Genomic DNA, 21,915 nt, shown 5'->3' on the forward strand with positions numbered 1-21,915 from the left:
TAGGGAGAAGATGTTTTATTGAGATTTTGCTACATAGATAGCTACCGAAAGCTGAGAGGACTAAATGGAGCAGCTGCTGTCTCCTCCCTCTGCACAGGTCACCTAGGAACCCATGGGGAGGGGAAACTGGGGGGAGCCTGACAATGACTAGATAGAGAGAGGACCCCTGGATGGTATCTGGAATGAGGAGTCTGATATGAGAGAGGAAGAGAGAGAGGCTAACAGCCTAGGTATCACAAGGGAGGGAAAAGTGAGGGCCAAATAGGTCACAGCACTTGGGATCATTGGGTCAGAGCCTGTACCACATCCTTCACCAGCATAGTGCCGATCACCATCTTCTCACTGTTGACGGTCAGCTGGGCAGCTCCAGTGGGCTGGGCGTCCAGGGTCAGCAGGACCAGGCTCCCGCTGGTCAGTGTCCTCCCTGCAAACCTGGGGTGGGAGTAGAGGAAGGGGCTCAACCCTGGGGCATGGGACCCCTCCTTCAAACCAGCCCTTCTCTTCCCCTCTGCTGGTGGTCAGTACCTATACTCATCAGATGTCCCACAAGGGACACGACCCAGGTTAGCAGTGGCAGTAACTTTCTGTACCACAACGTGGTCACTCCGACAGGTGTCTGGCAGCGTGAGCTTCTCTGTGATCTCATTCATGCCCGTCAGCTTTCCTGGGGACAGAGGTCATGATGAGGGCAGAGGCCGTGGTGGGTGCACCTGCTTCTGCCCACTTAGCATCCTCACCAGGCTCTACTTAGGCTGGGCAGGTCTGAATCTCCCTCACTGGTCTTGAGGAGGGGTCACGTCCTTCTTGAACCTGGCCCTCCCTCAGGGAGCCTCTGTATCCTCACCCCACCCAGGGGTCTATCCACAGTGCTGACCAAAGACTGAGCTGGCGTTTCCCCACTGTCAGACGTCTGGGCCACCAGCCGCTTGAGAGTACCAGTGGACTTGGTGGCCAGTCAGTCCTTCCTAGTTGGCCCTCCAATCCAAGTTCAGATCTCTCCCAGCTCCTAGAGGTTGAGTCTTCACAAAGAGATCACTGGTGGCTGCTGCTGGTCCCCCCAGACAGGCCAGAGTCCAGTAGTCACATGCAGCCCTCACAGGTGGACCCCTAATTTCACCTGTGGCAATAGCTCCAAACCTGCCCAGGATTCCTGAAGCCCTTGGGCACCCACAGCATCCCTAGAAACCCTCAATCCACTGACCCCTCCTCTACACTCACACGCGCTAGCCAGCATGTGAGCTCCTCCATCTGCCCTCCTCTTCAGCCTCTTTCTCCTCCTCCTGCTGCTTCTCCCATTCTTCTCCTTTTGAGAATGGACGTGCCCTTCCGGTTGCTTTCACCCCCTCCATTCCTTACTGTGACATTTTCTTGCCCCTGTTCTTTTAGCTTCTCCATGATTAAGTCTCCTGGCTCCTCAGAAGTCCTCTCCAGAAGACAGATCCCTCATTATATTAATGCCGTGTCTTCCCCCACCATTCACGGCCAAGGTCCTCCAAAGAGGACTCCATTTCCTCTGTGTCCACTTTTGCAATGACCTGCTCTCTCTGATACTGGTAGCAGCTTCCTATCTGTGGCTCTGAAGGTCTTTGGTCATCCCGGCCTGTACACCCTCTAGGCACTTTTCTACCTTCTCATCTCTCATGGTTCTCCCACCTCTTACTCTGTTCCTTCTCTTAACCTTCCCTTCTTTTTCTCCTGAAAAACACAGGTTTTCCTAAAGGAAGGTCCTTGGCCTTCTTATCTTCCAGCCCATCTCTCTCCCAGGCTGATCTCACTCATATTCGCAGCTTCAATTATCACCTCTATGTTCCTGACTCCAGCATAGGAGTATTTCCTGGGCACAGACCCACACTTTTAGCTGTGTACTAAACACCTCCTCCTGAACTTCCCAAATGTATTTCAAAAGCAGCTTATCCAAAACTAACCAAGATCTTTCCCCCTCCCTTACCATTCTTCTTTCTTCCAGATTAGGAGATTGGCAAATTACAGCCTCAAGGTCAAATCCAACCCACCACCTGCATGACCCATGATTCTTTTTTATATTTAAGTGTTGGAGAAAAAAATCAAAAGATGGATATTTCATGACACGTGAAAATTATATGAAATTCAAATGTAAGTGTCCACAAATAGAATTTTATTGGAGTACAGCCACATACATTCATTTACATATTACCTGTGGCTCTTTCTGTGTTACAACAGTGAACTGCCACAGAGACCACCTGACCCAGAAAACCTAAAACATTTGTTTTATGGTCCATGAAAGAAAGAGTTGGCTGACCCCTAGTCTAGATGAACAGCACTGCCATTCTCCGTACCATCTAAGCCAGACATTCTAGAGTCAGTTTATATGTCTCCTTCTCCTCCTTCTTAGGGCAAATGCCAATGGCTTCTCTCTCCCCCACTGCAGACTTTCATTTTTTTTGCTATGGCTCTAATCCTGGTCCTCATCATCTCTCATCTGATCTTCTGCAATAGCCTTATAACTAGTCACAGAATTTAGTCCAAGGCCACACACCAAGCAAGTGACAAGCTTAGAACTTAAAGCCAGGACTCATGAAGCCCCATATTTCTTCCCACTTTCCTCTTGCATATTCTCTCAATTCCAGTTTTAGCTGTAAATGTTACCAAATTCCTCTTTTTGAAGCAGAGGTCTGAACCTGACCCCCTCATTGCTCAAAAAAAACTTCAATGACTCCTCCACTGCTAGGAAAATGAAATCTATAGTCCTTATCTCTCTAATGATGGACTTGGACCTCTGTGACCCCTTCCAGCTCTGGGATTTTTGGACTGAAATCCTTTAGCATAGCATTAAAGGTTTCCAGAAACTAGACCAAACATATTTTTAGCTTTGTTCTCACTACTCCCCTATGCTAAGAACTTCTATGTCCCAGAGCAAACTGCTCCCTTCCATTCTTCCTCTAAACTTTCACTAACACATACTCATGATGTTTCCCTCAGTAGGAATGCTGGCCTAGAATTTTCTGCCTGGCTGAGTCCCAACTCTCTCCCAAGCCTCACTGAAGCGTCCTGGAGCCACAAGTTGTGAGGCTTCCCTCGATCTGCAGGAGCTGGGGCTCCCTCAGCATGACTGTGTGGTGGAGCTGAATGAGCCCCAGTGGGTGGTGCTGAACACTCTCCCTGCCCACCCCCAGGAGCACTCACCCTGTTCCTTCTTGAACTCGTTCTCACTCATGAACACGGGGGCCATCAGCTCCCCAACAGGTGGCTGAATGGAGACGTAGAACTGTCGGGTTTGGGTGCTGGGAAGGGTAGGAAGAGACAGAGGGAGAGGTAGTGAGACCAACATCTCTCCCCTCACCTCCCTCTTTGCCTGGAGGCAGGGCTTAGAGGCAGCAGGAGAGGGAGGTAAGACCTGAGGTCTTGGGAGGCCTTCCAGACCCATCAGATCATGGTGTATCCCCACCTACTATCACCCCACCTCTCCCCAGCCACCCTACTACCCCTCTCCATGAGTTGGACACATACCACAGCTGGAAGTTGGCCGCCTGGGTCGAGTCACAGAAATTAATGCCCATGATAGCAGTGGCAGACTCTCCAGGTGCCAGGGACTCTGCAGCAGTATGAGGCAGGGAAAGGGGGAGAAGGAGACACCATCACTTGACAGGTCTGGAACCCAGGCCCATTATCCCATCCACTGCCAGAGCTGACCACCCCTCTATGGAATGCTGGCTTTCTGGGCCCTTGGAGACTGTTCTTGGTTTTTTCCTAAATTCTAAACACCTTTCCCCATTTAAGTCAGTTCTGGAACAACCAAGCCTCAAGAACCTCTTGCCCTGATATGGACTTTCTCATTTTCTAGTCTGTCTTGTCCACCAGGGCACGGACTGTGTTAGATGCCATCTCCATGCCCCTATAGCTTAGACCCTGGCCTGACACAGAGGGGGCCTCAACAGCCACAGAAAGACCAACTCCACCCAGGAGCCTCCTTCTCCACAACCTTCCGCACCGATTTCAGGAAATTCCTGGATGCTGATGCCAGCAGGCAGTTTGGGGGTGCCCACATGCAGGCCCTTGATGGGGGTATCAGAGCTGTTGGAGAAGTGGATGTGCACAGACACCATGTGGGGGTCCCCGGAGAAAGGTTGGCGGCTGAAGGTGTAGTCCACAGCCAGCCCCTCGCCAGCTACGCGGTGCAGCAGCTCCTGCCTCCCAACACCCAACACTGGACTCAGCAGCTAGAGGAGAGGAGGAGTGGGGGAAGTATAGAAATGAGCAAGAAGGAGATAGCATGTCCCAGCCTTGTCCCCACCTGTGGTCACAGCAATAGGGACTCAAAGCTGTCCCCTCCATCACATTCCCTTCACACAAACCCATACCATAGGATGCAGCACAGAAATGTGTCCCTGCCTCAGCCCAGTGCCTCCCCATCCCACTGACCGAGGGCACCAGAGAAGAGTCTGTGAGTGTCAGGCCCTCCAGGTCAGTAGCCAGACTGGTGGACACAACCATGGGAGGAGACACAGGCTGGACACTTGGAGGGGTGACTGTGGGAACATATGAAGAAGACTGATGAGGGAGAGGCAAAGTGGAATTGGCTCAGATCTAGCAGGAACCCAAGGCGCAGGGAGCAGACAGTTCAGCACCATGGACAGCGAGGCACGTGGCAGCCTGGTGCCTCTGCAGGGATACCCACCCTTGACCCCAAGCCCACACCTGGGGAGGTTGTCCTGCTGCCCTCTCAGGGCTGAAGATGTGTTCTGTCTGCTCCCCCAACCCTGAAGCTCTGAGAAACCTAATTCAGAACTCCCATGGACCTTCCAGAGTCACATTACCTAGGCATCCTTCCCCTAAGACTTCTACCACCCAAACTCACAGTCCTCTAGATCAAGCAGGGAGATCTCCTTGGCTGCAGGGGCACTTTTGCTGCTGGGAGGCTGGAAGAGAAATGTGGGATGTGAGTGTGGAAAGGGACTATCCTGGCCTGTTTGGGTTGTGGGGAGATGCCTGGGCCTGGCCCAGAGGATGGGGAGGGCCCTGGTCCAAGAGCCCACCCCCTTTCTGCCCCAAGGCTCTCACTGTTTTTTTTCTCCAGGAGGCAGGTTCCACCTGCTCCTCCTCAGTCTCTGATGTCATCTCAGACTCTGATGAGCTGCTGCTGGAATCGCTGCCCTCGTCTGAGGATGTGCCTTCTCCTTGTCCCTCTGACACCTTCTTCCTCTTCTTCATCTTCTTCTTACCTTCCTCCTCACTTTGTTCACTGGAGGAGAGGGGGCAAATGGGGCTCAGGCCCAGCCTGGATGGCTCCTCCATGCCTCACAGAAGAGTAGGAAAAGCCTTGGAAAGCAGGGGTGAGGGTGGGGAGCCTGGGCCAGTGGAGTCCACACCTAAGCTCCTAGGCCTGTGCCAGCTCAGGCCCCCGTCCTGACTGCTCTTCATGCTGCCCCCATGAGGTGCAGGCCTGCCGCAGAGACCTCCCGCGAGCAGACCAGCGGGCCCATCAGCTCATGGGGAGGCTCAGGGGCTCTTAGGAAACTGGCTATTAGCCCTTCTTTTCCTGGGGAGACCCCAGAAGCCCCCCAGTCATCTTACCTCTCACTACTCCTCCCTTTCTCCTCGTCGTCTTCCTGGTCTTCATTGTCAGACTCACTGTTGGACTCCCCAGAGCCACTCTCACTGCTGCTCTTACTGTCCGATTCACTCTCAGACCCGGGGTCTGTGGATAGACCATCTCAGGCTGCCCTCCCTTGTGTGCAGGACTCCTAGGGTTCCCTGGGTGCCCAGCTTCAGACTCAGCACTGAAGCAGTAAACCTCCCACACCCTCAACCTGCTCCCAGTCCCAGACGCCAACTAGATCACCTGGGACAAAGATGGACCTGTATGGACAGAGACCTGAACAAGCATCTGGGACATGCAATCCATTAGGTGCATAAACACACGTGCAGGTGCACTCAAGCAGGTGCACACCCTGTTGGACACATGACCATATAAAACATGAGCACACACGTGCACCAGCCAGCCACAAGGCACACACATGGGCAGGAGCACAGGGCCCCAGCTCTGCCATCTCCTCACCACTGTCTGCAGACTCTGTGGGGCCTGACTCCCCCTCAGAGTCTGAGTAGAAGGGTTTCTCCTTCTCCTTCCTCTTCTCCCGATTTGAGCACTTGGTCCATTCCGGTACCTGGAGATGGAGAAGGGGGTCATTAAATGATGGGTGGGGAGGGGGAGGGAGAGCATGAGGCCCTCTAATCTGTCACCCTGCCTCTTCTTGGGGCCCCAACTGGTCCTGTCGCCAAGAGGGAATAACGGAGGGGAGGGAAGGGGCACTGTCCACAGAGGGGAAGGGATGCTGTTCACAGAGGGGGACTGCCAACAAGGAAGAAACAGGGTATAGGGAAGGCACAGGGCTGCAGCACACAAGGGGAAGGGGAGGGGGCAGCACAGGTTGGGAGAGAGCACTGCACACGGAGCAGAGGGCACACAGCACACTGGGGCAGGGGACCTCAGTGTATTCGCCCAACAGGCCCACGTGGGTCTCAACAAGGGAGAGATCTTCTTCCTGTGCATGGGGAGGGTATCAGGAGGGCTGGCTGGCACACCCAAGGCTCCCTGCTGTCTATCCCTCTGCACACACAACTCAACCCTCCACCCCTGCTGACCTCCACGTTGCGCACAGATGGATCTGGGGCTTCCTCTGGCCAGTCTGGGAGCTCTTGGTAGCCCGTGGCCTTAGCGTTGAGCAGGTGGGACAGTGAGCCCAGCTGGAAGTGGTCCCGGTCTGGGGACAGGGTAAGAGGTCAAGCCAATGGTGACAGTGAGGAAATTGCCCTGGGACTTGTTTCCTAGGTGAGGCTGGGTGGTGATTCTGGTTGGAAACCCCTAGCTAGACAGAAGAAAGGGGTGGTCGTGTCCCCTGACGGTACTTCTGCCCTGACTGAAACTTCAGGCCCATATGCTGGAAAAAAGGTTGTATGGCCCAGCTAGAGCAGGACTGAAGGACAGAAGCAGAGGAGGGCAGGAGGGGACTCAGCTCAGAGCTGCTGCTGGCTTGTCCTCCTAGGTCTACCTGCTGGGGATGCAGAAATGTGAGTGAGGCTTCTCTTCCAGGGCAGTGGGGACTGTGCTGTTGTAAGTCAAGCTCAGGAAGGAGGCCTACTTGGGACCAGGGTAGCAACTGTGAATAAGAGGTCAAGGGGCAGGGAGGTGTGTCTGGTCAGGCTCCAGACTTCATGGGGAGGGGTGAGCAGTCCGAAAGGGAGTGGGAAGGAGTCAGGGCCAGAGGAGGGCAATGCAGAAACTTGTAAGTGGGAATGGTGTTAGAGAGAAGAAAAGGACCATTCCCCTTCCTCCAGGGAGGTTTTCACATCTGCCCCATCCCTCAGAATCTCCCTATTCCTGAGGTCCAGGGAGGAGAAAAAGCAGAACAAAAAGATCTGCAGGAGAACCAAGCTTGGTGAAGGAGGCTGCCCTCCTGGGTAGGTTCCTGGGTCCAGAGAGCCAGCTGGAGGACCCTCCCGCTCCCCGCCTCTCTCAGAGCCTTTGACATGGGAGACCAGCCCAAGAAAAGAGGCAAGGCTGAGGGCCTGAGGCCCAGGGTTTGGGCTGAACTCCAGTGACAGCCCACCAAGTGCTGGCAACTGCTATCATGGGATCCTTACAAACCTACACCTCTCCTTTGTATGGTGTTTTACTTCCTGTCTTCCTGGGCCCGTGGTATGTAAGATCTGGATATATAGAGCCTGCTCAGGGAGGTGGCTGGAAAGGGGATCCGGAGAGGAGAGACCCAGGTGAGGTGATGCTGGTGGTGGCTGTGAGTGGGTGAAGGAGCAAGCCCTCAATGCTGCACGTGGGGCAAAGTGCTGGGCCAGGGGGACAGGACTGGCATGTCTCCAGAAGTCCTGCCCATCACAGCCTGGCACCAGGCTAAAACAGAGCTCTCAGCAGGGAGGTCTGGGACTGGGGTGCCGGCCAATCTTCCTCTTCCCCCATGAAGGCTACTCTTGATTTCAGCTCCCACCTTTGAAGGATGACTCCAAGACTGGGGCTGGTTTGGGTGCCAGGAAGAGCTTCTTGGCATGGCGGCTGAGGGCCCCACCCTGCTCCGAAGGGACGATGAGCTGCCGGGTGAAGCGCGCTCGGTCTCGGATATCGTAGTTCTGGTCATACTTGGCCAGACTCAGCACATACTGGGTCAGCAGCTTGGTCTGGGGGACAAGAGGTGGGACATCAGCCATCACAGAAGGTGGGGACACAAGAGCTCTCTGAGCCAGATTCTTTAAGCCAACAGCTCCAAGCAGTGCCGCCTCCACCCGGTTTTCCCTCCCACCCTGCCACTGTGTCAGACCCTGCATCTTTTCTCACCTCGCCGGCCCTGACTCCTGACCCCAGCTTTGATAACTACCATGAGTCAGCAAAAGAGGCTGCCCTTTTGGAATCCTCCCTCTTGGCCCTGGATGCCATTCTTCCTCAGGTTTGTGGTCCCTGCTGCCCCAGGCCCAGTTCCTACCCCACCTAGTCCAGGCTGGGCTAACCCCTCTACTCTGGGCTGGGGTGCCACAGTGAGTGAAGGGCTGGAAAATTCTGCTGGACCTCACAGCTTCCAGGCTCCATCACCCAGGGGAAATTATACAACAAGAAGAGAAAGGAGAACACAGGAATGCCCTCAGCAAGGCCCCACTGACCCACAGAGCAGATTCTGAGCAGCCCAGGGGTCTCAGAGGCCATAATCCTCCCCTGGAAGATTCTAACAAGATCAGAGCAAACTGCAACTGCCTATGGGTTTGCTGAAGTCACATAGGGTTCATAGTCTGGAGTCAAGGCAGCCATATTCCAGGACCCCACATCTCAACTTCTGCCCTGATCTGACTAGTCTAACCTGTCTTTAGAAAATGAGGGTGCTGGCCATCATTTATGGGGTATCCTCTAGTGCCAAGTACTGTGCTAAATGTTTCACTATCTAATGTAATTTCCATAACCCTCCTGAGAGGTGGGTGCTATTGCCACATCTACACAGAAGCAGACTCATTAAGTCACTTTCCCAGGTTAAGGAGCCAGTCAGTGCTACATCCAGGCCTGGACCCACCAGAGTCTACTCTGTCTGCTTCTCCCTACTGCTCACCATCCATGGCTGCCCTCATCCAGGTCTCCATCCCTCAGGATCAAGACAGTCAAAACCCACCAAGTACATACATCCTGTGTCACCACAGCCAGAGTACGTGGGGAGATTCTGAGCGACGGGGATCAGCAAACCAACTCCTGAGGTTTATGGTTACATAGTGTTAGAAAGATGTCCATGAGGCACAGAGCCCCAAGATGCTGAACCAAAATCATCTGTTCCACTCCTACCTACAGCATGACCCACGAGGACTTCACGTTCAGCTCAGTCCCTTCCAGCATAGCACCATCTGCAACGCTGTTCCATTATAGATAAGTACTCGGAACCACATACTACCCTAGGATGCCACCATCAAAATGGACTTCATCACAGACCTGCCTCTCCCTTGGCCAGACACCATCTCACCAGCCAAGGCTAATGGGCACCCTTATCAATGTGGTCCATTATTAAGATGCTGCTGATCTTCCTCCACAGACTTCCCAGCTGGCTGATCACAGACTTTCTCCCTCCCCCGAAATCCTTGCCTAGTTCTGGAAAGAAGTGTTCAGGACTTGGATCCATCTGTCCATCTGTCAACAACCAACATAAGGAGGGACTGGACCACCTCCTCCACACTGCAGGATTTGCCTATAACAAATTAATTACCCTGCTCCACCCTAAGGACCCATTTCCCAGGGATTATGACAACCAGTCTGCAGCACCCCAGGCCCACCCCTCCACCTCCCACCTCAGCCTAGGAGTGCAGGAATTATAGGCTGCTCAAGAGGGCCTATGAGACATGCTTCATTGCACCAAGAATGGAACAAGTCTCCCACTGACCAGTGGGCTCCAGCTGCCGGGGAGAATTTTAAGTTGGGAACACTGATACTTTTTCAAGAACCTATACTAACATAACTGCTACCTTGCAGACACCTATTAAATCATGCTGGGGAAACTATCTATTCAAAAAAATAAAATGAATTAAAAGACATTCTCATCTGACACACTGCATAAAAATTAGCTCTAGATATGAGGCAGACAGACGCCTAGGTCCTCCCCCACAATCCTTGCCTCCTGATGCTCATGCCTTGACCCCCTCCCCTTGAGCATGGGCAAGACCTGACCAATAGAATATGGCAAAAGTGACTGGGAAGTGAAATGTAATCCTATGGTTATGTTTCATTATATAAGACTCCAGCCTTGCTAGCAGCCTGGTTCCAGAGACTTTTTTCCCTGTAGCTTTGAAGAAATAAGCAGCTATGCTGGGAGAACCCATGTGGCAAGGAACTGAGGGTGGTCTCCACCTGCCAACCAGCAAGAAGCAAGGGCCTCAGTCCTGCCACTGCGAGGAACTGAATCCTGCCACCAACCATGTGAAACTGAATGTGAACCCTTGCCCAGCAGAGCCCCCAGTTGAGAATCCCAACTTGACCAGCACCTCAACTGTAGTCTTACATAAGACCCAACTAAACCGTATCTGGAACTCTTGACCCATAGAAATAGAAAACAAACATGTTGTTTTGAGCTACTAAGTTTATGGTAACGTACTACACAGCAACAGAAAACTAATACAGTGGATTAAAAAAACATGAAAATAGAAAAAAATCTGGAGGAAATTAATGGATGAAAATTTTAATTCATATGTGAATGGGGAAACAACTTTCTAAATACAAGGTATTGACAGGAAACAGAAATGAAAAGACTAATGTATTGAACAAGACACAAATGTACAACTTCTGGATGACTATATATAGGAATCAATTTTTTTTAAAGCTGAGGAAATATAAAATTAATGGTGATCTTTTCTAGGTAGTAGATCTATGGCTAATTTAAACTTTTAATTAATATTTTTCTGGAGTTCCCAAATGTTCTATGATGAGCATGCATTAGTTTTATGACATATTAAAAAAAGTTACAAACTTTTTAAAAAGTACTGCCAAACTTATCAGAATCTTCCATCCACTGTAGAAGCCAGATTTCGGTTCCTATCATGCCCTAAGCAGACCCTCCCCCCCCCACATATCTCACCAGGCATACAAAAGCAAACTCACCTGCCAAAAGCATTCCAGACAGTTGCCCCAAGTGGCTGCAAGAACCACCCTCACTATCACTGCCACCCCCAGCACTCTCTCAGTGCATCTATTATTAGAGCCTTTGTGGCCTCTGGCCTAGTATCTGATTATCTGCTAAGCAACAGAAGGGCAGAGCTCCTTGGTCTTCTCCTTGACCACAGTCTGGGCCAGGATCTGGTGTGCAGTGGGGGTCAGTACGAGAGGGAGATGGCTGGGATTGTTGAAGCCCTGTGGAAGGTCCAGAATGTTACCCGCGGTACTGTGATGGGGGAAGTATCTCTGCTTTTTTGCAAAGATAGCCATGCGCACATCCAAACTACCTCCCTCTTAGAATGCCAAGAATTCCCCTTCCTCCACTACTCCCAGAACAGGCTGGGAGGAAAGAAGAGACAGGAGGGTAGGAGGTTAGAGGAAAGCTCTCTATATTGAGTCAAAGAACCATTCTAAGGGGCCTGTGCCTGGAAGGACCAACCTTCAGGTGAAGGGTACCTGGAGGTCAGTGTCCACTTGCCTAAACAGCCTACTCCATGCCTTGATAGGGCTGGGTCCCCTGTGTCCTGCCCAGGAGAGGGGTTCAGCTGTATATACCCACAGCTCTCTGTGCTAATCCTGACCGCACCCTTTATTGCTCTGCATGTGGTGCTGTTTCCTTGACTTGGCTATGACTGTTTGGGGGCCAGTAAACATGTCTTACTCACTGTCATTACCCCCAGGACATAGCTCAGTGCCAGGCATAGTAGGCACTCAGGAAATGCATGTTAATTAAATCAGTGAATAAATGCACATGCGGCTGACAGTGACAACTTGGGGGAAATGCCACGTGGGCACACCCAGGCTTATGAAAACATGCCCACATCACCATTCTCGGGCTCAGGACTCTGGCTCAGTCCTGAGCCTGTCAGATGTCCACCTACTTGGGCGGCCACCCACTCAGGCTGCTTCATCTATTCAAACGTTCCTCCCACCTGCTTCTTCCTCCCATTTGAATAAAGGAGACACACAAGTATTTGTTCTATGACTGAAGGCTTCCCCGTGGTGCTCCCTCTAACTTTTCTGTCTCTAATCTGCTTCTCCCACGGTAGTGACACCCACAGACCCAGCCCCTCATTGCTTCCAGACAGAGGCTGTCATTTCCACCACCTGACAAGAGTCCCAGCACGTGACAGCCCTGCCTCCCAGCTTGACCCACTCTGGCCACCATGGATCAAAGGAGCCGCTGATGAAGCACTAGTGCCACCAACCAAAGCATCCCATAGAATGACAAAGAGGCCACCTTCAGGCCAGCAGGGATGTCACAGTCTCCAGGGTGTGGCCCAGATGCTTTGCTCCAAGGGTTGGCAAACTCCTTCTATCAAGGGGCCGAGTAACTATTTTAGGCTTTGCAGGCCACATGGACTCTGCTGCAACTACAACATCCAGACAATAAACAAATGAATGAACATGGCTGTGTCCTAATAAAATTTTATTTACGAAAACAGTCAGCAGGCCAGATTGGGCCCGTGGATGGTAGTTTGCCAACCCTGGTCTTGATTAACTGAGTGGGGCAGTGACTGTGGGAACTGTCATAGTGCTTGGTGTCCCCAATACCTTGGAAAGCTCTGCACATTATACTTTTTTCTCAGCAGAATCTCCTGGGACCATCTCAGAGGATGCCGGACACTCGAGAGACTTAATATCCTGGTATTTCAGCTCAGTTGAGCCATGTCCTTGGCTACAGTGCCTCTTATAACTTTTCACCTTGGGAATGACAATGGCTGCCAATACCACCCAAGGCTGAGCACAAACTTGCCCTCTTACCCCTGGCACAGACTAGCTAAGCATCACCAAGCTTCCAGAGGAAGCACAAACCACACCTCCTGGGACACAGAGTCGCCCATCAGTGCCTGTCCCTGCCGGCCCCTCCCCTTGGCCACAGTGTTCTAAAGGCAGCAGGTAGGGACACTCCCACTGATAGACTGGAAGTCACAACCCCAAAAGAGAGCCTCTTGCACCACCCCTACCAGGCCCTTGGGTCCCCAGAGGAGCTGTGGACACTGGGAAAACACTGGCTACCTGGGCAGACCAGCCACCTACCCTGAGCTCTCTCTTCAGAAAGAGGTGCTGGAGTTCATGCCTAGCTGGTGAGGGCCCCCCACTTCTGGGGCTCAGAGTGTTTGAGGAGGCATCTTGCAATCTTTACCTGCTTAGAGTTGGTCAGGTAGAGCTTGGCTGCCAGGTTGATGACCTGCAGCTTAACAATATCCTCCTCTGCTGTGAAGGACTTGGCCATTTTTCTCAGGACATCAGGTGCAATCCTGGGGACGTGCTCACAGTATTCACCAATGAGCCACAGGATGCTGGCTCGGGCCATGGGCACCTGTGGGTGTGGGAGAGGAGTTAGGACTGGGGTAAATGTGAGAATGTTGGAGGGCCTGCCAGGGAATTGGCACTCTTCCTATCTGTGCTGACCTATTGTATCATGGGATTCTCTGGAAACGGGGGTGGGAGGTGGTGGGAGAGAGATTATATGGCAAGCATTTCCTGGGCAGCATCCCCTTCATCCCTAGGGTTCATTAGCATGAGCAGAGCCTTCAAGCCCCCAGTTCAGTCACGGTTTGATATAGAAGATTGCTTTTCTGGATCCATTGTACCCTTAATGCTTAACTGCCAAGTTATTCTTCCTGAATCTTCAGGAACTCCTTGTTTGAATGTTTCAACTCGGCAGTGTAACAGAAAAACACATGATTTGTCAATCGGCCACCCTGGGCCAAAGCTTTGGAGTGGTGGTCCAGACTGTGGATGGAGTTCAGCAAGGGATCCCCAAAGGGAAGGTGACTCAGGGTCACATGGCTCATCCATCCCCTTCTTCCACCTGAAGACCTTTCAGAGCCAGTATGGAAAGTTTGGAAGCTGATTTTTATTAAGGCCAGTGTTTAACCTAGGGTCTTAAAATCATGGGGAGGATATTGATGTGGGGAGGGAAATATGGGGTTACTCCCTCACCTGGATGTTGTCTGTGAGCTTTGCCAAGTGTTTGATGATCTCTCCGTGCTGTGCTGGCTGCATTTGCAGCAGCTTCTTAATGACAACCACTGACTCTGCAACCACGAGCTCTGTGGAACAGGAAATGAGCGTGTGGAGAGGAGAGTCAGACGATCACACACAGGTAGGCAGACGCACTTGTGATGTCCCCAGGCCCTTGACTCTCTTCCTCAACCTCCTGTACTTCTGCAGGTTCCCTCAGAGGTGTAGGAGCACTTACACACCAAGTGAGGCAGACAGACTGGTGAACACACACTGCCTGTACAGACACTGGCCATCAGAGTTAGACATGCAGGCAGACACCCACTAGTCATTAAAGCTGGACACTCAGACACAAACACTGACCATCACGGTTGGACAGCAGCTGCACCAGGCCGTTGAGGCAGGTGTCACGGACTCGGCCTATGTTAGTTGCACAGCGTCCAATGGCCTGGATCGTGGCTGCCACAAAGTCCTTGTCCATGCTGCGAATGTAGGTCTGTGGGACACCACAACAGTGACCCCTCATTCCTCAGGCCTAACTCAGCAGTGACTCTGCAGGCCTGAGGGTGACCTTCCAGAAAGCTGTTACCCCTCATTCAATGACTCATCATGCCAGAGAATAAACTCCATGAAAAGGAGTGACATCCTCTTCCATTACTCAGTGGTTCCCTAACCCAAAGCCAGCAGAAGGCATTGGGAGGGGAGCTAAGATAGCAGTTTCTCCACTTTGGGCCCCTAAGAGAAGGTCTGACCCACCAGGACAATTCTCACTGAGCACAAGGAGCTGTAGGGCAACTCTCCCAGGCCCCTCTGGCCATGAGCTGACCCCTGACCCATACCTGGAATTCCCGTAGGACAGTAGGGATGTTGGTCTCATTGGCCAGGTTGGTCAACACTTCGAGCTGCAGGGAGGCAGAAAATGGGCAGCATGGCTAGTGGGTTTTCTGTGCTTTCAAAACCCTTCATTCCAAACACACTTCTTCCAAACACACTTCGCAAGAAAACGATCCTCAGGCAGGACAGCCCTGTGTCATCCTTAGACTGGTGAGGAAATTGATAAATCATGAAACTTGTCCAAAATGTAGCATGACCAGTTTACTTCTTTAATGGACTCCCTGATAGAATGTGCTTACAGTATGATCATGTCGCCTCTCTACCTCCAAGAAAAAGGCAAAGCCTCCTATTGCTTTTAGGATAAAGACCAACGTCCTTACCACAGCCTGTAAGTCCCCAAATGGTCTGACTGCTGTCCACCTCTGATGTCCCACCATTCCCCTCCTTCCCCTCCCTGCCCCAGGCACACAGTCAGTCAGACCTCTCCTGCCTCATGGCCTTTGCAGATGCTGTTTCCTCTGTGTGGAGCACGTCTTCCCATTCCTGTCCCTGCATTTATCTGGAGACTTCCTGTTCATTTCTCAGGTCTCAGCTCAAGCCTCACCTCCTGAAGGAAAACTTCCCTGACATGAGACAAGATCAGGCCCTCCTCTTTCTGCTCCTATATAGCTCTCTGTGCTTTCCCTTCATATCATATTTTGCAAGTGGATTTTTACCTATGTTTTGTGATTAGCTGCTCAATGTCTCCTCCTCACCCCAGCTAGACTGTAAGCGCCACAAGGGCGGGGTGCCTGACTAGTTTGCTGTCTGTTGTACCCCTCAGTCTAACCATAAGACACAGTAGGTGTTCAGAAGGGTTAGGAGGATTAACTGCTGCTGAATGAAGTCACTCAAAAATGAGGAGAGCAGGAATAGAAGGTGAGTATGGGCTCCTGCCACTTTTCCTGTGGGTGTATGTTTGCACGACAGCCTAAGTGGGTAGGCGTGTGGGAGTGATAACACAGTGGGTGGGAGACAGACTATAATGGGAAAGCATGAATTTTGGAGTCAGCAGACCTGAACTTGGCTAGTTACCTCACCTCCCTAAGTCTACATTTTTAAAAAGTGGAGAGAATGTACACCTCCTGAGGTTCTCATGAAAGTTTAATTACTTCATATGTGACAAGTGGCAGGTGTATAACAGATATCAGGCAAAGGACAGCTCCTTTGGCCCTGTCCCCCTGCTTTCATTCACTTGGCTTCCTGGGCAAACATTTGTGACTGGAACAGCAGTGCCAGAATTAGGCAGGCACCAAGGTGGCCACTGTGGATATTTGAGTGGGTCGGTGGGGTTGGAGGCAGAAAGGCCACATGCACTTCTGTCCAACACTCACCTTTAGGATCTTGATCTGGGTGGGGTCGGTGGACCTGATGTAGAAGCTCTTCAGGTACGGCTCGAACATGCCCTGGCACAAGAGAGGCAGCCCCAGGGAGCTCCACCACAGCCCTAGACCTGCTTCTCCTCCAGGGCACCCCGCTCCTCTCCTGCCCCAGGGCCCAGTACACTTCTGCCCCTAACTGCCCTCCACTCCTCCATTCTTCCCTCCTCCTCACACCTGACCCGGTCTTCCTTCACCGGGCTTTCCTCCCTCAGCGGCCCTGGGATCCACGCTCTGCTTCTCCAATTGCTTTTGGGGCCTCCCCTCCCCATGCTCTGCACAGCTAAAGCACTCCCCCTTTCTGCCTCCGCCCACCCCCGTGCCCTCAGCCTCGCAGGAGCCAGTCCCCGGACTGCCAGGCCAGACCTTGGTCACTCGCTCACCCGGCGCTTGATGGACATGGTGGCCACGTTCTGGAGCACCACGTACTGCACCTCACTGTGGAGAGGAGGGGTCAGAGGTACCTGGGCCCCTCGGCTGGGGTGAGGGGCAGCAGGTGGAGAGAAGGGAGGAGAGCCAAATAGGAGGGAGGAGAGGAGCAGTGTGGGGAGGTCTCCGGTGGCAGGAGGGCAGGGCTGGGGTCAGTGCGGGAGCTGGTGGGCTAGGGCCCGTGGTGTGATGCGTTTATGGTGCGGGAGAAGTGGGGCAGGCCCGGGCCCAGCCCCCGGGTGTGGGCGGGGAGGGCGCCCACCTGTGGCTGCGCAGCAGGCGCACGAGGGCCTTGGCGATGACGCCCACCTCCGCCTTGGGCGCCAGGTGGAAGTAGAGCTGCGCCACCGCCATGACCACCGCGGCGCTGCGGCTCTGCAGCAGCGGCTTCGTGTTGCGCAGCAGCAGCCGGTGGTCGGGGTCCATGACGTAGGGCTTTCGGGCGGGCAGAGCTGTGGCAGTCGCCTCCTCCGACCCCGGGCCCTTGGCTTCATCCTCCTCGGAGCCGTAGAAGGCCTTCTCAGGGTTCTCCTCCAGCAGAGACTCCTGGAGAGGGAGACAGGTGGGGCACTGGGCACCTCCTCCAGGCGACCCTCCTACCCACACTGCCGGGCGAGGGTGGGGGTCCCGCCCACTCACGTTCTGAGTGGGGCTCAGGAACTGCGTGCGGGCGTAGCGGGTGAGCATGCTGATGATGACCACCTGGCCCCACTCCTCCACGTCGATGAGCAGGTTACAGAGCTTCCGGTAGTTCTTGTGGATCAGGTCAATGCGCTCCGGGCACACCTCCTCGAAGGCCATCACCACACTGCCTGCCACCAGCTGGGGAACCAATAAAGGCAAGAGAGCATGAACGGGGACGGAAGGGCCTCTGCCTGGCACCTTTCCTCCATGCAACCCTGTACGTCTGTATACGCACCGTGGTCTTGTCGGCCAGAAGCTTCTCAATAACCTCTATCAGCTGGTCCTTCTGGTCAGAATCCAAACTGAGGGAGAAATTGTTGAGAAGAATTTGCCCCTCCCCCCATCTCCAGCCTTCCTAATATCTGCCAAGCTGTGTTCACCTCCCTCACCCCAACCCTATTCACAAAGAGGTGTGAGCCACTGCCTCCAGTGTCCTCCATCTGTCAGTTCCCCCAAACTATCTTAAACCATCTGAAGAGTTTTTTTTAAGATGGCAGCCTGCAAGACTTGGGAGAGGGCAGGTAAGGGCCGGGGGCTTGGGGTATACCTGTAGAGCTTAGGGATGGCATGGGCAGCTGTTTTCCTCACGTAGGGTGACATATCTGAGGCAGCTTCCTTGATGGCCAGCATCATGATGGGCACTATGATGGGCACACGGATGCTAGAGAGGACGCGGAGGGCACTGGCACGAATCAGCTGGTTGGGATCCTAAGGACAGAGGTGGAGGCAGAGCCATGGGAGGGCAGCAGGTGGCCCGATGGGAGAGGCCATACCTATGGAACTCACTGTTCCTAGTTAACACCAGCTCTTACTTCCCTGACTGCTGTCTTGAGCCTGGATGATGTGCTAGTGCTGGGTACCTGGGGGCACTGCCTGAGGGCACCGACTCTTGGCCTCGCTACAGAAATCTGATACCTGAACTGATGTGGCACTGGGCTGCTTCGCTTTCAGGAAGAGTAACAGTATTTCCAAATACCCAAAGTTCTTGAAACACACCTCCTGTTCCTGAGGGGTGTGTGTGAAGGGGGAGGACATCTTTGTGTTTCCACTGGAGGTGACTGCCAGCAAATGCAAACTGGTCTCCCTTCCAAAGAGTTCATCCTTACAGCCCTCTCCCAGCAGCCCCTCAAAAGCTGCCCTTTTTCCTCATTCTCCACAGTGTTGAAAAGAGAATAGGTGTGTAGGCCCCGCCTCTTTGCTCCTATTGCTTCCTACAGACACCTGAGAAGAGCCTCAGACAGTGTACTGTAATCATGAGATGGCATAGCAACAGCAGAAGCTGTAAATTACTGTTAATCTTGGAGGATGGTGGACAGTGGGAGAGGTGCTGGTACACTAAAGGATAGATGCTACCCTGATTTTCTAAAAGGGAGAAAGAGAAGATCCACAAAATTACAAGTGAAAATGATGGTAATCCCTGACAAAATTCTGGAATTGAGTTTTAAGTAGATGGTTTAGAAGCACCTAATTAAAAAGCAGAAGTCTATTTTCTTAAGGTCAAATCATATCACATTCACTGCTAAAACCTATTATCCTTTTTTTTAAAAACACTTTCTTTGAAAATAATTATGGACTCACAGGAAGTTAATCCACCCCCAAATCCATTTTCCTTTTTGACAAGGTAATTAGGCTGATAGATATAAACACTATGTACCTTGATTTCAGCAAAGCATTTGTAAGAGTCTCTCACAGCATTTCCTGGATTGCCATTTTTGATGCCAGTCTTTTGTCTCACTTAACATGTAAGCATTTTAAGAGCAGAATTCACGTCTACTTTATCTCTGAATAACCACAGCCCTTTGCACATGAAAGATATTGAGAAATTATTTTGCTGTTGAATAAGATCTTTCCTAACAAGATAGGATGATGCTGGCTGACTGCACAGTGAGGTGGATCAACAGTTTGGTAAAATGTAGTAACTGGGGTAAGTTTTACTAACAGATCAGTGTCAACCTAGAAACATGATACACGGGGCTCATTGTTTGTTGCCTTTGTCTGAATATCTTATCAACATTTTGGAGGAAGACACAAAATCAGGACAAAATTCAGATTCAGAATCACCCTGGCTTGGATCCTGTGCTAAACCTGTAAAATGAAATATAACAGAATTTCACAGGGAACTCAAGGGACCAACTGCATAGACAGGATGTAGGAAGACCTGGATTATCTGCTTGCCAACTGGAAGTTTGTCTGAATTGAGCCAACAACTTAAGTGGGATGCTAAGAAAGCAAACACAGCCTCAGCCTAGGTTGAGGGAAAAGGCTGGTTCGGAAGTGTAGGAGAGCCCCCCAAACAGTACCAATAACAAAGAGAAAATGAGTTTTAGAGGAATACATATAAGGTACTGTTTACAAAACAATGTTATATATTATTTAGGAATATCTAAATAAATAGTAAAACAATAAAACGTGCATATGAATAAAAAACAGGAAGGTACATAGGGAGCTCTGGCGATTTGATAAATCTTTCATTTCCTATGCTGGGAATACATTTCATTACATTATTCTTTATGCCTTTTGCAGATCTGAAATAAATTTTTAAAAATTACAGCCATGGAAGTTTCAAAACGATATAATTTTTTTTTAAAAAAAGCTGTAATCCTCTCACACCTGTGAGAATGGCTATGGTCAAAAAGGTAACAAATAATAATGTCGGAGAGAATGTGGAGAAGAGGGAACTCTCTTGCACTGTTGGTGTGAATGTGAATTGGTGTAGCCACCATGGAAAAGAGTGTGGAGATCCCTCAAAAAATTAAAAACAGAACTTCCATATGACCCAGCAATTCCACTCCTGGACACATATGCAAAGAAAATGAAAACACTAATTTGAAAAGGTGTGTGACCCTAATGTTCATAGTAGCATTATTTACAAGATATGGTTATTGCTATCTCAGCATTATTGCTGAGATAGTGGATAAAGAAGATGTAACACACACACACACACACTGGACTATTACTCAGTCATAAAAAGAATGAAATGCTACCATTTGCAACAACATGGATGGACCCAGAGGGTATTATGCTTAGAGAAATAAGTCAGAGAAAGACAAATACTATGTTTTCATTATTTGTGGAATCTAAAAAATGAAACAAATTAATAGAGCAGAATAGAAACAGACTCACAGATACAGAGAACTAGTAGTTACCAGTGGGAAGGGGGGTGAGGGTAGGAATAAGACAAGGGAAGGGGATTAAGAGGTACAAACTAGTAGGTATAAAATAAATAAGATACAAAGATGTAACGTAAGGCACAGGGAATACAGCCAATATTTTATAATAACTTTAAGGAGCATAAGCTACTATACAAATATGGGATCACTAGGTTGTACACCTGAGACAAATATAACATTGTAAGTCAACTATACTTCAATCAAAACAAAAAGAAAAAACAGTTGTAATTTAAGACAGAGTGCGGGCTCTATCACCGGAGGTGACCTGCCAGGTATCATTTGCTCTAGATGATCCTTTGTTCTAGGGCAAAGGTTGGCACACTACAGTCCTCCGGCCGGATATGTCTTCTGCTTTTTATAAATAAGAATGTATAAGAACCTGGCCATGCCCACTCATTATGGCCACTTTCACACTACAATAGCAAAGGGGAGCAGTTGCAAGGTTGAGACTGGATGGCCTGCACAGTCTAAATTACCACCTCCTGGCAGTATACAGAAAAGGTTTGCTGACCACTGTTCTAGAGAAATCATTGCATTGAGTTGGACTGAACGAGCTCTGGTTTTCTAAAAAGGGAACAAGGGCGGCTGTAGGAACTTCAGGTCAGTGTAAAAATCTGTGCACAAATACCAGAATGGTTCTTATAAAATGATTCAGCCCCGATTCAGATCAATCTGAGACAGATAGATCCTATGGTTTTGACTTTCACAAATAGCCTAGCACAATGAGTGGCACAGAGATATCCAAGTATTTGCTGAATTAAAGAACAGCGTATGCACATGCCCATGCTTTCTGCCCCACCTTGGAGAAGCAGACTTTGTCTTCCCTTCCTGCCAGCCACAGCAGACTGAACCAGGCATGAGCCCTGGGTTTGGGCAGTCAACGCTCAGGCTGCTCAGCAACCTACAGAATCAGCTGAACATGAAAAGATTAGCTGGACCTTTCTGAATCTCTCTCATAAGAATTTGAACTAAATGTGTGGGAAGACTAGGGAGCGTTAATGGCTGTAATCCGCACTGAAGAGTCTGATTTGGAGAGAGAACAGAGTGGTGGGGATGCTGGCTTCTGTACCCTGGAGATTATCTTATACTAACCAGAAAAGCACCCAGTGGAGGGGGTCATGCCTGCATTTAATATACAAAACAAGAGGTGAGAATATTCAGTTTATATAGTGTGGGGGGATTCAGCCTCCACTCCATTCTAGAATACTTGAACTCCATTCTAGAATACTTGAATCTTCTGTTCTAGAAT

The 21,915-nt window shown here is 50.9% G+C and overlaps 1 protein-coding gene across 13 annotated transcripts in view; it reads right to left on the minus strand.

Annotated features, from left to right (window-relative positions):
* AP3B2 (adaptor related protein complex 3 subunit beta 2) overlaps positions 1 to 21,915 on the minus strand; it is a 51,139-nt gene continuing 29,224 nt past the window's right edge. For 10 of the 13 annotated variants that reach the window (XM_072950866.1, XM_072950869.1, XM_072950868.1 and 7 more), the window contains 22 exons: positions 18,044 to 18,204; positions 17,732 to 17,798; positions 17,452 to 17,634; positions 17,075 to 17,358; positions 16,767 to 16,821; positions 16,339 to 16,410; positions 14,971 to 15,033; positions 14,495 to 14,627; positions 14,111 to 14,220; positions 13,308 to 13,484; positions 7,980 to 8,166; positions 6,622 to 6,740; positions 6,035 to 6,143; positions 5,551 to 5,674; positions 5,038 to 5,218; positions 4,835 to 4,895; positions 4,399 to 4,505; positions 3,968 to 4,196; positions 3,487 to 3,571; positions 3,163 to 3,260; positions 526 to 664; positions 1 to 432 (listed from right to left, as the gene is read on the minus strand). In XM_072950866.1, coding sequence (XP_072806967.1) covers positions 282 to 432; positions 526 to 664; positions 3,163 to 3,260; positions 3,487 to 3,571; positions 3,968 to 4,196; positions 4,399 to 4,505; positions 4,835 to 4,895; positions 5,038 to 5,218; positions 5,551 to 5,674; positions 6,035 to 6,143; positions 6,622 to 6,740; positions 7,980 to 8,166; positions 13,308 to 13,484; positions 14,111 to 14,220; positions 14,495 to 14,627; positions 14,971 to 15,033; positions 16,339 to 16,410; positions 16,767 to 16,821; positions 17,075 to 17,358; positions 17,452 to 17,634; positions 17,732 to 17,798; positions 18,044 to 18,204 — 2,895 coding nt within the window. In that variant the 3' untranslated portion in view covers positions 1 to 281. Of the gene's footprint in view, positions 433 to 525; positions 665 to 3,162; positions 3,261 to 3,486; positions 3,572 to 3,967; positions 4,197 to 4,398; positions 4,506 to 4,834; positions 4,896 to 5,037; positions 5,219 to 5,550; positions 5,675 to 6,034; positions 6,144 to 6,621; positions 6,741 to 7,979; positions 8,167 to 13,307; positions 13,485 to 14,110; positions 14,221 to 14,494; positions 14,628 to 14,970; positions 15,034 to 16,338; positions 16,411 to 16,766; positions 16,822 to 17,074; positions 17,359 to 17,451; positions 17,635 to 17,731; positions 17,799 to 18,043; positions 18,205 to 21,758; positions 21,794 to 21,915 lie in introns of those variants that run through there. The other 3 variants (XM_072950873.1, XR_012064805.1, XM_072950874.1) reach the window with 3 other exon arrangements.

This window comes from Vicugna pacos, chromosome 27 (genome assembly GCF_048564905.1).
Source record: "Vicugna pacos chromosome 27, VicPac4, whole genome shotgun sequence".
Classification (NCBI taxonomy): domain Eukaryota; kingdom Metazoa; phylum Chordata; class Mammalia; order Artiodactyla; family Camelidae; genus Vicugna; species Vicugna pacos.